General features: G+C 38.4%; 2 protein-coding genes across 7 annotated transcripts in view; one reads left to right on the top strand and one right to left on the bottom strand.

Moving 5' to 3' along the window:
- LOC120768981 overlaps nucleotides 1-2,733 on the top strand; it is a 34,593-nt gene extending 31,860 nt beyond the window's left edge. The window contains exons 4-5 of the mRNA XM_040095792.1: nucleotides 1,301-1,524; nucleotides 1,595-2,733. Of these exons, the coding sequence (XP_039951726.1) occupies nucleotides 1,301-1,524; nucleotides 1,595-2,320 (950 nt within the window). The 3' untranslated portion in view covers nucleotides 2,321-2,733. The remainder of the gene's footprint in view (nucleotides 1-1,300; nucleotides 1,525-1,594) is intronic.
- LOC120768984 overlaps nucleotides 2,442-17,146 on the bottom strand; it is a 106,645-nt gene continuing 91,940 nt past the window's right edge. For all 6 annotated transcript variants that reach the window (XM_040095804.1, XM_040095805.1, XM_040095807.1 and 3 more), the window contains one exon: nucleotides 2,442-3,544. In XM_040095804.1, coding sequence (XP_039951738.1) covers nucleotides 2,846-3,469 — 624 coding nt within the window. In that variant the 5' untranslated portion in view covers nucleotides 3,470-3,544 and the 3' untranslated portion in view covers nucleotides 2,442-2,845. The remainder of the gene's footprint in view (nucleotides 3,545-17,146) is intronic.

The following is a 17,146-nucleotide window of genomic DNA, read 5'->3' as shown; positions in this document are numbered from 1 at the left end:
ATTTTGTTGCATTTTCTGCTACCTTATAACCATAATCAACAGCTGCAAAAGTAGGTGGAACAACAATAGCACACTTGTATTCATGAAATTTCCAAACAATCGCATTCTAATCGCAACACTGTCCTCCATCATTACTCTCCCCATTGAACTCTCGTTTCGCAGCGTGTCGCCTCTACTTTTGGTAGAGTTTTTCCTACATCTTTATTTCCATGCAAATAATATTGAGTATATAATATAACTGGGACGTTAATGATAACCTTTTGGACCGTCGTCATATACATTCATACATATGTATGTATACATATTTATTTATGTGTTCGACTTTCCTCATAGAAACCCACATTGCCGTTGAAATATAAATATTATTAATGTTATTGGCAAAAATAATGTGCGGTCCACTTATTTGCTTTGTATATACTTACGTCGATACCAATGAATACATATGTATACATATGAGGGATAACGGTTGCAAAAATACTTTGTAATTTGGTTCGTTTTATGTAGATCTTGACTTCTCTTTAGATATGACACAGCATAGCACCTCATAAGAGCACTTTTCCAACCGATTACAGTTGTGGTTACTAATGCAATGAATTATTCAATCATCCATCTTCTTGGCATACTCTAAATAGAGTATATTAAATTTGGCACTAAATTTGTAACACTCAGAATGAAACCTATAAAATATTTATATACTTACATATGTACGTATGTATGTATAAGATCAGCGTGACGAGCTGTGTTAATTAAGCCATGTATGTCTGTCTGTATATACGCTAACTAGTCCCACAGTATTTGAGGTATCGCTCTGAACTTTCGCATCCCAAAAAGCTGCGCATTTGTCAGAATCGCCTATATAGGACCACTAAATCATGTAGCTGCCAAACAAACTAAATGATCAACATTAAGCTCTTGTATGAAAAACATCTTTAAATAACAAGATACCTTCACGAAATTTTGCATGGATTATTGTCCAAGACAATAATAAAATTTCCCAAGAAATTTTCCAGATCGGGCCACTATAGCTTATAGCTGTCATACAAACTAATCTATCAAAATCGAGTTCTGGAGTGGAAATTTCTGTCCATGCAGACGATGTTAACGTTTTTTCTTGTTGTCATTTATTTTAAATCTAAATCGGTTTTAATAATCGAGAATATTATCTCCAAACTGCAATTGCCACAATTGTATGTTGCACATACATATATACATACTTATCTCGCTCATGTCATGTCAACAATTTATGCTAACTGTCTGGTAAGTTTCAAACTAATTTAATATATCTCTCATTTACTTTCAGAGTGGGCCGAAGACAAAGTGCCACTACTCGATACCGACTCTATCATTGCTCACCCCAATTCAGTAACAAAAGTCTACAGCTCCTTTGATAATTCTGATGCTCTAAAATCGGAAAATTTCGAAATCACAGTTCTGACCACATTAACTCCACCGCAATCTCCACCACAATCTTCTACTTCGGCAAACATCCTACAACATGCCATTGCAACGGAAGGCGTAGTTAATGTAAGCATTTTATAAATTTATACACAAATGTTTCTAACGTTTAACTATGCAATTTCATTTAATTTTTTAGTTCAATAATTATATACACCACTCATCGTTCCATACAACACCGGCAACAGTGAGTAGTTCAGCACCAACGCCCGTAGCTACATCTACAATTCACGCCGTTCCGTCCCATGCGTTAACATCGGCTACACCTGCAGCAACGCTACAAAATCTACATTTCTCCAACTACTATGGAGCTGCACCGTTCACACCTTCCGAGGCGCCACAAACCGACGACGACAAACGCAACTCACAGATCGTAGATGATATATTGAAATCATTCATAAAAGAATTGCCAGATTTAAACGATGAATGTGAGTCTAACTCGTCGTCGGCATACTCGACTGTATCGCGCCCAGAGTCAATTGTTACCGATGAGGATTGGTCGCCAGATTCTTCTTTCTCATCATCTGCCAGTTCTTCGCCCATATATGGCGGCGGCGATGAAGACAACTCACAATTCGTGCAGTCGAAACAATCCGAACCCAAGAAGCGTACACGCCCATATGGACGTGGTGTTGAAGATCGCAAAATTCGGAAAAAGGAACAAAACAAGAATGCGGCTACACGTTATCGTCAAAAGAAAAAAATCGAAATGGAGAACGTGTTAAATGAGGAGCAACAATTAACACAGCGTAATGACGAGCTGAAACGCATATTGGCCGAGCGTCAGCGTGAGGCCAAGTACTTAAAGACCCTCATTAGGGAGTTCTACAGCCAGAAAAAAGGCAGTGAAAGCAGTAAACATTGAAGTACCAACGACCAGTCATCAATTCAAATTTGTCATCAAATAGCTAACAAATCAACTGTCCAACAAAAACCAACAAACAACATTTCCAAACAACATTTTAAACATATTTTTTTAACTATTGTATTTTTAATTGCTACGCAAACATTGTAATAATTCAGCCAATATGCAACTAAGCATTGGCACGCATTGCTAGTTGGCGCTTATGACAGGATCTCTTTTGATCCTCGAAACAACTTAGCCACGTGCAAGTGCGTGTCCCTCCCAAATGTGTGCATAGTGCCCAAATATAAACCCTAAACAACATCAACCAAATAACTATGTACACGTAGAAATTGCTTAGTTGACTCTGAATTCAATTCGGGGTACTTAAAGTGCCTGCGTTTCATATTACAAATAAAAGGGTTTATAATATACATATATTTTGAGTTCTTCTTTTTTCATTTATTTGCTTTATACAGTTTGTATTTACTTAGTTTTGTAAGTATAAAATATTGAATATAGCAACATATCTAAGACTTCAGCATCTTATATTATCAATTTAACATTTGGGTTTTTAATTTTAAAATTCTCAATGGGATAGTTCCACTCCGCATGCAATTCCAATTTGAGTACTCGTAAGGTAGGTAAGTGAAGTTTGTTCAAAAACTCCCCGTTCAACGTGTAATTGCCCAATATTTCTAGTTCTAATAAATCGTTACAGCTCTTCAATAAGTCTGTTAAAAGTTTGTCGGTTAGTTGGCAATAATTCAAATTGAGCTTTTGTAACTTTGCCGCTGCGTTGCCGATGTATTGACAGTATTCTTTATTGAAATATACATAATTTAGCGAAAACACGCGCAATTGATTAGTAGCGGCAGCTCCTTCGCAGAGCGGCTGCATTATATTTAATACATTTTGTGTTGGTATTGAGTATCCGCAAGTCATACTAAGGCTGTATATATTTTCACCTATTATTCGCAGCTGCTCTGCGTTGAAATTCGGAAATTCTCGTATTGTAATATTGAGCTCCTTGAATGTTGAAATCCTTTGATGTGCGATTTCCGTAAGACGTGCGTTGCGCACATCGATTACTTTAAACGTTTCCACAAGGCTGAGGTATTTGAATATTTCTATGAGACAATCGTCGTTCAGATCAAGTAGAGATTTCATACTTATTCCTATGTCAATAACGTAATGTGAACAACGTAAAGGGCTTTCACTTTCTGCGACAAAAAAAGAGCCGAGCTGAAATAAACAAGTGGAAAAACGCAGTTAAAGTTTTCAATGTGATTGTGCTGCAAAATGAGTTAGAAATTGTTATGATTATATATTTCTTTCACCTTACTTTAAACTACATACATACATACATATGTATATATTTTATATATCACATTTGACTGGCTGAAATATAGTTTTCAGTGGAAGTATTTTTTGTATTTTTCAGAAACTAATCGAGACAGATAAAGAGTTATATGTACATATATTTAAGTGGAAAGGATGACGAGATGAGTTGAAACCCAGTTGACTTTCTGTCCGTGCAAGTTTTAACTTGGTTAAAATTTCAGAAATCGAAAATCTTGATGAACCTTGTTACATGAGAAGTTTGGTATTGTAGATGGAAATAATCAGACCACTGCCACGCCTACAAAATACTACACAACCAATTTTAACTAAACTTGATGTATATTATTTCCATTGATTCCTATCTTACATTGTGAAAAGGGGACGGAATCGACCTACAGCAAGCTTACTTTCGATATACATTAAGATAAAAAAGAACCTGGAAATTGTAATTAAAGTCCCCGGGTAAATGTAATTTCAAAAAAAATGTATTTTGCTAAGTTTGTAGGACTGTCCTTAATTACTATGCCAAATATGAGCGCGATCTGTCAACCAGTTTGTTTACATCAGCTGCTTAAGTTGGTACACCTCAGTAGTGCGTTGTGGTAAAAATATCGATCAAAGATTTTGTCTCCAATTTGTATGTTGTAATGTTACGGTGATTCTGTCGAAATCAAACCACTACTTTTCAAGGCACCAGATACGGAATATGTGGACCCCAGCGCTTATGGCCGACTTACGATCTGTGAGGACTGGCATTGTAATTCCATGAGAATATTTGCATGATAAAAGCATGCCCTTGTTTAAAAAATGCGTGAAATCGGATAAATATTTTCCCCAAAACCCAAATACACAGTATACAGGTAAGTATCTAAAACGTTCGCGGATTACTTGAGTTAATTAAGTATAACAATGCCAAACTTTAATGAAATCAGACCAGATATTCTCTAAGTTCTATAATACTCAACCTGACTATCCAACTGACTTTAAAGTGTTTATGTTGGTCATATGTGTGATATTTTATTGAAATTAAGTAGACAAGTTTTCTCAAAAATTATGTGGTTTAGCCAGTGGCGTAGCTACAACTTCGGGCGCCCGGGGCCAAGGATCTTCTGCCGCCCCCCTTTATCTACCTACCTACAAGTTTCATGAGGTGGTTCGAACAAAAGTGAATTTTTACAAAATATCTTCGACGCAAATTCTAAAGTTCCAAAATTCTCATAATACGGTTTTGAGGAAATTGATAGTAAATTTACAAGACATCTTATTAAAAGCCATAGAAAAAACCCATTTTCGCTCTATATCTTGTACACTTTGCAGGAATTTTTGCCTATTTTGTCTACTATTTTTAAGAAAGATATAAGCCAAAAGATATAAGACAAATTCAAAGACTGAAGAGTATTCGAGTAAAAATTAATATTTTTCATTGTTATTCAGATTATTACATTGTGAGTGTACAACTCTTTATCTTTTATAATAAATTTTGTAAAAAAATTTGTTGAAGTATTTTTCTGAATATTAAAAAACAGCGAAGATCGTTTTGCCGCCCCCAAGACGTTGCGCTCGGGGCGACAACGTTGGGTGGGCGATGCAGTTGGGTTGAAACCCGTAATAAATTTAGCCCATTTGGTTGGGCGTAATCGAACCGCTGTCATGTCAATATTGACATAACTGAGCACTAAATTAAGATACAAAACTGTAATTTGGCACAGGAGAACACAGTATTTAGAGCTTAGACAACAGGTAAAAAAAAATGACCCCGCCTCGCTCTCTTAAAGGTTTAATGCACATATCTTCTAAACCACTTAAGATGCAATAACCAAATTTGTTCAGGTCAAATCACTTCAGCACCTCCTACCGGCACTGTAAAAATGGATGAAATCGCATGATAAGACCACTGTTAAATATATTATAGAAACTCAGATAAAATCCCTTATCTAATAATATGTAATATGCCCATTTGCCAAGAATGCATAGAATCGGATCAATAATATTTAATAGAAACATGTTCGAACTTCCGTCTGATTTTATACCACAAATTTCGGTCAATAACTTCGGAGGATGGAGTCATGTGTAGAAGTTCTCGCAAGTGAGGAAAGCTCTCTGATCGCCATTCACTTGGGAGTGGCCAGAAACGATTCTATGACATATGAATCAAACAGCACACGACTTCCGGTCTTTGACCAAGTATCCTTTGGGTAGCCTAATAACATCCATTTGAAGACGAGCTAAAGTGAGAAGGCGAAATATCCCCTACATAGGGTTGTGCGCTGGGTTTGGGACCCGCCACGTAAAAAAACACCCCCAATGAAAAGTAGCTGATGACGACCATGGCAAACGAAATAAGGACTACGAATTGAGGGCATGCAGCTGGAATGTCCGGTCCCTTAATTGGGAAGGTGCCACTGCCCAGCTGGTTGATGTCCTCGTAAAAATAAAGGCTGATATCACCGCCGTCCAAGAAATGCGATGGACGAGACAAGGACAGAGACGATTAGGTCCTTGTGGCATTTCCTACAGTGGCCATATAAAGGAGCGTAAGTTTGGTGTTGGATTCAAGCACTATCATTCACTGCGGTGAATGAACGTCTAGCCACAATCCACATCAAAGCGAGGTTCTTCAACATATCACTGATTTGCGCTCACGCCCCGACGGAGGAGAATGACGATGTGACCAAAGATGCCTTCTATGAACGCTTGGAGCGCGCTGATGAGTGCTGCCCCCGCCACGATGTAAAAATCGTGCTTGGCGACTTTAACGCCAGGGTGGGCAAAGAAGGTATATTTGGCACTACGGTCGGTAAATTCAGCCTCCACGACGAAACATCCCCAAATGGGTTGAGGCTGATTGACTTCGCCGGGGCCCGAAATATGGTTATCTGTGGTACTAAATTCCAGCACAAGAAGATACATCAAGCTACCTGGCTGTCTCTAGATCGAAAAGGCACCAACCAGATCGATCATGTGATAGACGGAAGACACGTTTCCAGTGTTCTAGACGTGCGTACGCTCCGAGGTCCTAACATCGACTCGGACCACCATCTTTTTGCAACCAAGATTCGCACCCGCTTCTGTGCAGCAAAAAACGCACGTCAACAAACACAAGGAAGGTTCGACGTCGAGAAGCTGCAATCACAACAGACAGCCGAACGATTTTCTACTCGGCTTGCACTCCTGCTCTCTGAGAGCATTTGTCTACAACTCGGTTTAAGGGAACTATGGGACGGCACTTCAAACTCCTTACGTACAGCTGCAACCGAAACCATTGGTTTTCGGAAAGTGCAAAAGAACAGCTGGTACGACGAGAAGTGCCGTGTCGCAGCGGAGAGAAAATAGGCAGCCTACTTCGCAACGTTACGATCGACCACTACACGTGCGGGATGGGATAGATACCGAGAGTTGAAGAGGGAAGCGAGACGCATTTGCAGACAGAAAAGGAAGAGGCCGAAATGCGTGAGTACAAAGAGCTTGATAAGCTGACCGACAAGGGTAATGCTCGAAAATTCTACGAAAAAATGCGGCGGCTTACAGAAGGTTTCGAAACCGGAGCATACTCTTGTAGAACCCCCCAAGATGATCTAGTCACCGATGCTCAGAGCATACTTGGATTATGGAGGGAACACTTCTCCAGCCTGCTGAATGGCAGTGAACGTACAACGACAGGAGAAGGCGAACCCGATTCCCTAATCGATGACGATGGAGCAGACGTTCCATTGCCCGACCATGAAGAAGTTCGAATAGCAATTGCCCGCCTGAAGAACAACAAAGCGGCGGGGGCCGATGGATTGCCGGCCTAGCTATTCAAACGCGGAGGCGAAGAACTGATAAGGAGCATGCATCAGCTTCTTTGTAAAATATGGTCGGACGAAAGCATGCCCAACGATTGGAATTTAAGTGTGCTCTGCCCAATCCATAAAAAAGGAGACCCCACAATCTGCGCCAACCACCGTGGGATTAGCCTCCTCAACATCGCATACATATAAGGTTCTATCGAGCGTATTGTGTGAAAGATTAAAGCCCACCGTCAACAAACTTATTGGACCTTATCAATGTGGCTTCAGGCCTGGACTGGCCGCAACAACTGACCATATATTCACCAAGGAGTAACGAAAAGGAGCTACCGCTCTATTTGAATTTTGTATCCCCGAGGAAAGCGAGACGCATTTGCAGACAGAAAAAGAAAGAGGCCGAAATGCGTGAGTATGAAGAGCTTGACAAGCTGGCCGACAGGGGCAATGCTCGAAAATTCTACGAAAAGATTCGGAGGCTAACGGAAGGTTTCAAGACGGAGCATAAATCTCTGCCCAAATTGTTCTGCCCAATCCACAAAAAGGGAGACTTCACAATCTTCGCCAACTACCGTGGGATAAGCCTCCTCAACATCGCGTATAAGGTTCTATCGAGCGTATTGTGTGAAAGATTAAAGCCCACCGTCAACAAACTGATTGGACCTTATTAGTGTGGCTTTAGACCTGGAAAGTCAACAACTGACCAGACATTCACCATGCGCCAAATTTTGGAAAATACCCGTGAAAGAAGAATCGATACGCACCACCTTTTCGTCGATTTCAATGCTGCTTTAGACAGCACGAAAAGGAACTGTCTTTATGCCGCGATGTCTGAATTTGGTATCCCCGCAAAACTAATACGGTTGTGTAAACTGACGTTGAGCAATACCAAAAGCTTCGTCAGGATCGGGAATTACCTACAAGAGTGTACAGATGCTGGCTTACGCCGATTCTGCTTTTCCCGGGTTGGATAAAGAAGTGAAGCAAGACAAAATGTTTTCTGTCATCAAACAAATAGTCGCCGCATTCGTAACTTGGCTCCCAAGCCACTGTTGACAGTCAAAGTTTCGAAGTCTGACTGAGACTGAGTAGACAATTAAGAAGTAAAATCCTCCCTCGACGAAAAAACACCAAATTCTATAAGTCACCCCCGTCCTGATATAAGTTGCAGAGGCATGAACGATGACATCTAATGAGTCGGCGTTAACAGTTTTCGAGAGAACGATTCTGCGGAAGATTTAAAGTTCTTTGTGCATTGGCAACGGCGAATACCGTAGTCGATAGAACAATGAGCTGTACGAGATATATGACGACAATGACATAGTTCAGCGAATTAAGAGACAGCGGCTAGGCTGGCTAGGCCATCTTGTTCTAATGGATGAAAACACTCAAGCTTTTTATTCAGTTAAATTTTTAACGGTCGTATTTATTAGTATTTTATCATAATTTTAGTAAATTGAATCTAGTTTTTTCATTTTATTATTAAATTCTACGTTTTGCAAGTCTTTTGTTTTTTTTGATTTTTTAAAGTTCACACGTTTTCGTGTTACGTATAAGAAAAAGTGAAACAATATTCGCTGGCCTTTAGGGGGCTGGTAAAGCTAAACTATGGCCCATTTGTCAGATATCGTTAAGGCCCTCACCACAAATACAAAGTAGTCAACTTTAAAGGAGTATTTACCTATATTATGAACCGATTAAAAATATATGTTAAAGTACTATACTACACTCATTTCAAACAATACCTATGTGGTATTTATGTATTAAAGTATGATAAATGTACTTGTAAAGGGTGTTCCATAATCAACGCAAGATTAGAAGTAAGTAGAAAACACCGTTTTTAGTCGTTCAAATGCAACTTTTATGGAATAACACTTCGGGCAAATGGCCTCTACGGCTTTCCATACACATACTCACTCGTTTGTCGAAATTTTCTATGACTATTCTGCATAAATATGACTGAAATCCATGCAACGTTGAATCTTCTCCCTTGAAGCACGCGGAGTTGTGGGATTGTTGCATTAGTCCAGTGATTTTAAATAACGCTATGAAACCTGTAGAGAGCTTCTTGAAATTTGCAATTATTGTCCACTATGCCGAATAGAGGTTCATGCATCGGCCGCCAGTCTTCCATTATTTTTGAAATATTGTTCAATAATGAAGACGCATTGTTCTATCGTGTAACGCTCCAGTTGTCGATTTTTTTTTATGGTTGTCAACACTTTAATACAGAAATGGTGGCAAATTTAAATTTTGCTTTAGTTTTGGGACACCCTTTATAAATATGTACGTACGTACATATTGCTCCATGTATGAGCTTTTAACTAGATGAGTGGCAGCTCTGTTCCGGCTCACATTCAGTAAAGGGGATAAGTGCGCGCGCAACGCTGCTGTGCACCTAAGTCCCAAACGTAATTTTCCGAATTCATTGAACTGCGTGAGTGTGAAAAATAACAATTTAGATAAACATTGCGTCGCCGTAGGTCGCGCCACTCAGCCACCTTACTAAGCACCGCAAGCATAGCATAACGTCAGTCTCCAAGCTTGGCCACATGCGTCTGCTGCCATGTCACAGCAATAGTGTGTTGACACTCCGCTTGCTCGCCTAGCGCGCGTCACATTCTCCTCACCCCACTTGGAAATCGCTTGCTGCACATACTCACACACATATTCATATATACTTGTATACTTCCATACATATTGTGAACTCCAATACCGCCACTTTTGTCTAGCTAAGTCTTCTTTAGCAGCGCCGATTTGTAGCGTCTGCGGCATCGAAGAAGGCCGTTTGGTTTGGCTTGTTTGTGACTTGTGTATGTGGGTGTGGTTGTACGAGTATTGATGTTGGCGTTTGTAACGCTGTCAGTGGTTGATGTGACACAAAAATCATATTAATATAAATTAACGATGTGGAAAATTTAGTTTAGTAGTGAAATTGGCGAATGGATGAAGTTGCTGTTAAGGCATCCACGGTCTTAAATGACCTAAAAGGTGGCGAGTATAACCGTGCGGCAATGGCAATGTGAGCAGTAGAATTGATGTCAAATGATATACTTATATGTACATATATACGAGTACACTGAAGCTATAGGATGAAGGTTAGGCCATCACGAAGACCGAAGCTGCTAAGGATAGCACGCCCGTTAAACATTAGTCACTGCAAATGCGTAAAGCTTTTGCATGAAAAATCGTTGGCGCCTGTTTACGAATCGATTCGAATGCTGTATCGCTTGATTATTCATACAAATATAAACTCTCTTTATTTACATGTTACTACCATATACATACATACATACATGTAATTTATTAAGTTATTTTATTCAATTTTATTTCAATTACTTTACGTTTATTCCTAATTTTTCTCCTTGAAACATCTCTAACCTTATCTTAAAGTCTTCATTAACTAAAATACTGTCCAAGTTACATGACATTCCATTCCATAGTTCTGAAGTTAATGTTTTCAAAGTGACGTTACCTTTGCTATTTTTGATTTGATACACATTGCTTCCTGATGGTAAAATACACCGTTGATGCAAGAAAATGGTTTGATAAGTGTTATGGAAAATCTGCGGCAGCATACTTAACGATCAAGTATTTCTTTTCAGAATTTTGTCTCACTCGTACCAGCGCAAATAATACACCGTCACCCTCAAGGATCAGAAACACCAGAAAACAATCCGAAAACTCATGTAACTGTGACGGGTGATTTAGTTAACATTGGTATACGAAAGGAATGCTGGGCAAATTAAAAAAAAAATAGCATTTGTTTTTTGAGTATTATCGCTCATTGTGATACGACCGGCAAATTGAAGGGATTACCCTATGAACTTAAGTTCTATCGAACTTATTCGCTAGATTAAGGACGCAGCGACAAGTTTCCAAGACTTAGAAGGTTCACACTATCTGGTGCTTCAACCAATAAAGCTATATTTTATATATAAATTAAAAAAAATTTTCATTCTTTGGTCAAAAGTATTTCTACGCTCGTGATAATAATCAGCCCGAAATTGTTTTAACACATTACTGCTCTCTGTCCCCATACGAGGGCATCTCTTCAAATGGCGATATATGTATCTCAAACATCGAAAACTAATAATGTTACTAAAATTATAACATATAGATAGCACAAGTAGTATATGCAAGCATATATCAAAGTTTTGTCGAGTTAATTCTTGTGTTGTATTTATAAGGCGTGTTCCAAAGTAAACAGGACTTAAAAAAAACAGAACAAATGGTTTTTACGGCAAAATCAATTTTCAGTCTCCTTCTCCTTCAATATAGCTTTTTGTACGGTCCAAAAGCATGTCGAAAGAGTGTTTTAGCTCGTTGGCCGGTATGGCCGCCAGTATGCCGGTGTCTCCATAACGCTTTCTTTTCATGGTCAAATGCATTTTTCTGAAAAGGAAGAAGTCGCACGGTGCCATATCAGGTGAATACCGGGAGTGGTTAATGGTTAAAATGTGATTTTTGGTCAAATAATCGTCCTCGGATGTTGGATTCTGAGCAATTTTTGGACGTCAGTCAATTTGTGCGAAACAAACGGTGCACACACCTTTCGTAAGCCCAAATGTTCGGTCAAAATGCGATAATCACACATGTTGATCGTCATTTATGTACTCACGACCAGTTTGAAAACGTTGAAACCACTCGTGCACTCTGCTACGGGATAGGCAATCATCGCCATAAACTTTTTTCATCAATTGAGACATTTCGGTAAAAGTTTTACCAATTTTAAAACAAAACTTAATGTTGGCTCTTTGTTGGAAGCTCATTTTCGCACCGATAACACAAACATACTGACACTTAAAACGCAATAGCATCACTTCCAATCGGTAAAATGTGATAAATTCTCACTGGATAATCGATAAAGATAGCAGATTCTAACGCACCATTCGACATATAGATGGCGCCACCAGGGGGCGCTAGATTCAAAAAGATTTCTGTTCACTTTGGAACGCGATTTGTATGAGGTATTGACAAAAATAGTATGTAGATATAATCAGGTCGATACTACCCCCAACTCCCATATATCTTATATAATAATTTCGGTTTTTTTAACAAACCTGTGAGTTGTATGTATATTTAAAATTTTTTTGAAAATAACTTTTCAGCTTTTCATAGCTTTGCAATGACCAAATTAATGCATTCAGCCCGTCCTTTTCTCTGTTACCACAACCCCTCATATAAAGATATCTGTTTTCTCTACCTTACTTTATACCGTTCAAATTGTTAAAATGTGATATTTAAATGAACTTAAATGAACAAGTTTTCTTAAAAATTATGTGGCTTAACGCTGACTTAGAATGGATATACCTTCATCTAAAGCTCATATCCTTAATATGTATAAACATTAGGGAGTCCGTTATTTACCAAGTTGGCTATTTCCACTTGGGTATCGTCAAAATCGTTTCTTTTTGAACTAAAAACAATTGTGGAAACAAAGAAAAATTTTTTCGATGTCGTTTAACCCTGCCTAAATAAGGATACTTTTCCCATTTAATTAACATGGGATTTTTGCACTATTTAGCAAATAATACTTATTTCGTACATTATACTCTTTAACTTATCAACAATGCTCAATTTTGCTTCTATTATGATCCCTTTAGACGGAGAAATTTTCATATTGGCGAAAAAAATTTATTACATAACCTTTGGAAGGGTCAAAATTTATTTGTATTGATTATTCTAATTATTTTGCTTAAACTACTTACTAATTAATTTTTATTCTGAATTTCGTGTAAGATCTTTTATTTTAAACTTTCAATAATCATGCATGACCATAAATGGTTTTTAATTTGTTTCAAGACAGCTTCAGATAAACACTTATCAATAGTTCTATAAGCATGAACTGCTTTCAAAAATTGCAAATCTTGGTTCGGAGCCGCTGTAGCAAGAGGTGCAGTATACTAAAATCTCACATATATAAATACCACGAATAAACAAACGTCCAATAAACTTTTTTCTTCTTCTGGTGATAGTTCAAAAGCATCTCGAAAAACGTAAATTTTTAATGAGTAAATGGCTTTCGACATCCAGCGAGCGTGATGGAAAGCTCCAGGTTTATAAAAATGAACACTTTGATGGTCGACAGTACCAAGAAATATTCGGGACAATTCAAGCAGCTCTTTGTAATCGTCGCGGGGTAAAACCGTATCTAATAAATTTTGGATGTTTCGATCTATTTCGTCAACTTGATTAATCAATTTTTTATGAATTTTATTTTATTTTTTCTAAACTCATGATGAAAGTTCTTAATTTTCAATAGATTGGAGTTCTCGAGGTTAGAAAGATATTTTTTAACTGGATACCAAATCAATTTTTACACTTTCTATTCATTGCACTAGTCACATCAACTTAACAATTAAAAATTCAATATTATAACGTGAATTAAGAATTGTATCGTTTACTATCTAACACTGGAATATTGTTGTCAAAAGAACCACAACAACCAGAATAGACAATAAGTAAAAAATTAGTTTGTTGTTTTTTATTCACTTTAACGACCGTCCGCTAGAGCGCCACGTATCCAAGTATAGCAAGTTTCATCAAGATATCTCAATTTTTACTGAAGTTACAGCTTGCACGGATGGACAGTCCCCCGTATTTCGACTTTTCTCATCAACCTGATCATTTATATATATACAACCCTATATCTATCTCGCTTAGTTCTAGGTGATACGTACACGTTAGGTGAACAAAACTATAATACTCTGTTGCAACAGGTTGCAAGAGTATAAAAAGTTCGATTTTTTGGTTGACGTTCTCATAAAAAGTGCTCTTTAATGAAAGGAGTCTTGGTTAGGTTAACCCTAACTGACAGATGGCTATTAACCAGACATTGAGAAAGCGGCTATTGGCAGCTTATTTAAACCGAGCTTACCATACTCGAACTAATTGTATGAGTTAATGACAACGAGTGCCTGGCTACTCGAATATAAAATATTTTTTTTAAACACACATGCATATGTACATATTTTATTTACAAATAATTCTCCACCCGATATGGTCAGTTCATATATTTACTTAATGGCCGCAGCGCATACTTTCCCACTCTCTTTATTAAATTCATTATAACCTCTTACACTTACTTACGCACAACGTCCTGTTGTAAGCATGTAATTAATTATATTGTGGTATGAAAAATTTGATTTCATATTGCATTAACTCAACGGTAATGCAAACATAGCAGGATTTTGCAACAACCAATAAATGAACTTTCACATGAGAAGATCTTAATATGTAACGCCAGTTACTATTACATACATACATATATAGATATGTGATTTATTTAGAAATAACTTTAGTATTTGTAAGAAGGAGTACTTGATGACTTGAAAAATTAGAGTTTTGTTCCATATACTTGATGACTTGACTAATAATTGTATAAGCTTTGTCACAAATCTCTTAATACAATAGGAACTCTTAAAATAACAATAATAATAGCCGAGTTAATAACAGCGCTCCAGTCGCTTCTTCTTTTCGCAAGGTGGCGCCAATTGGAGATTCCAAGCGAAGCCAGGTCCTTCTTCACCTGGTCTTTCCAACGGCGTGAGGTTTTACTCTGCTTTCACAGCCGGTTACTGCGTCGAATACTTTCAGAGCTGGAGTGTTTTCGTCCATTCGAACAACATGACCTAGGCAGCGTAGCCGCTGTCTTTTTATTCGTGGAACTATGTCAATGTCGTTGTATAGCTCGAACAGCTCATCGTTCCATCGAATGCGATATTCGCCGTGACCAACGTCGTAACGTCGACTCAACAGATGTTGCCATCGTCCATGACTCTGCACCATATAGGAGGACGGGAATAATGAGTGACTTTTGTTCGTCGAGAGAGGACTTTACATCTCAATTGCCTACTTAGTTCGAAGTAGCACCTGTTGGCAAGATATATTCTGCGAGTGCGACGACTGTTTGTTTGATGACAGGAGATATTTCGGCTTGCTTCGCTGCCTTATCCATTCTGGAGAAAGTAGAACTAACGGCGCGGTTGTTAAGGCCAATGATATCATTATCATCAGCATACGCCAGCAGCTATACGCTCTTATAGAAGATTTTACCTTTTCGGTTTAGTTCTGCAGCACGAATTATTTTCTCCAGAAGTAGGTTGAAGAAGTCACACGAAAGAAAGTCGCCTTGTCTGAAACGTCGTCTGGTATCGATCGGTATTTTGTCAATAGATGTCGTTGCAGTCGTATATCTCCAGTGCTACCAATCACATTGTTGAAAAGGTGAGATTTTAAGCTTCTTTTAACCAAAAAAAATTAAATCAGAAATGTAAATGTTTTCGACTACCAACATACTGCCAGCGTCAAAAGTAAGAGTACATCTTTTTTCTACACATTTCACTCTTTATTTCAGTATATAATATTTAATATTTGAATCTTTTCAAATCAATATCTTTTATATAGTAATTCTTATTAAATGGCTGCAGATACCTTAAACGGATCGGACATCGACAATCATGCAATATTTCGATCGACTTCCGCGTTCATTTTTTTTGCGGTCGGTCTAAAAAAATATTGTTCTTACAAAAAATTAACAGCAATCCAATAAATTCTACAAAACCAAAAACAACACAAACAAAACCAAATATACCCAGTATTTCACGCGTCAAAGCAAAGTGATCTTCGAACAATTTGTTTAGATCAGATCGCTATAGTAGTATAGCTGCCATAGCTGCCATACAAACTGAGCGTTTATGCTCTTGTAACCTGTTGCTACAGAGTATTATAGTTTTGTTCACCTAACGATTGTATGTACGTATCACCTAAAACTAAGCGATATAGATATAGGGTTATATATACATACATTTTATATATAAATGATCAGAATGACGAGAAAAGTTGAAATCCGGGTGACTGCCTGCCTGTACGTCCGTCGGACCGTGCAAGCTGGAACTGGAGTAAAAATTGAGATATCTCTATGAAGCTTGGTATGTGGGTTCCTTGATACAAAAAAAATTGAGTTCGTAGATGTGCGTAATCGGACCACTGTTACGCCCACAAATCGCCATTAACGAAAACATATAAAGTGCCATAACTAAGCACTAAATTAAGATATAAGGCTCTAACAAATTTTCGCCCTCCAGCCAGGAGACGAGTAAGAGTACTGTCAAACATACCAACCAAAGTATACCGGTAGATACAGCAGTGAAAACAGCAGATTTAAGGGAGGAAGCGTCCACCTCCAAAGCTGCCATGAGCACCAACCAAAGTGCACTGGCGGCTAAAGGAGAAAACAAAAAGAAGCGCAAGAAATCCCAGAATCAGCTGAGGAAAAACCGGTACCAGAGGGCAGTCTTCATACTAAGGAAGATAGCCAAAGACCAGGCAGCCGGTACCCCAGTTGATGAGGCAGAAACAAAGCGCCTCAAAACAATAGTAGAGGAATATGAAAGCTACTTAAAAAGGAAGCAATCAGAGCCTCTAGAAGAGAGCAAACAAGAGAGCACTTCACAAAAAAGGAATCGCTCTATCACAGAAATACCAGAAACTCTGCCCAAAAAACCTAGGCGGAGTGAAGGTGAACACAGCAGCACAACAACGGCAAGGCATTTTTGCGATGTTTCCAGAGATAGCCTGCAGGTGGCCATCATAGACGGAAATTCCTCCTCTCCGAGCACAATGCAGGAGAGATGGGTGGAGATCGACGTCAGATTGTCAAGTATGGTGCTAGTAGGGGCATAGACATCAGCCTAGTACAGGAGCCCTGGGTCAA

The sequence above is a fragment of the Bactrocera tryoni genome, chromosome 2 (assembly GCF_016617805.1).
Source record: "Bactrocera tryoni isolate S06 chromosome 2, CSIRO_BtryS06_freeze2, whole genome shotgun sequence".
NCBI classification, from domain to species: Eukaryota; Metazoa; Arthropoda; class Insecta; order Diptera; family Tephritidae; genus Bactrocera; species Bactrocera tryoni.
Note: the sequence above shows the minus strand (reverse complement) of the source record. Positions and strands in the feature narration are given on the sequence as shown.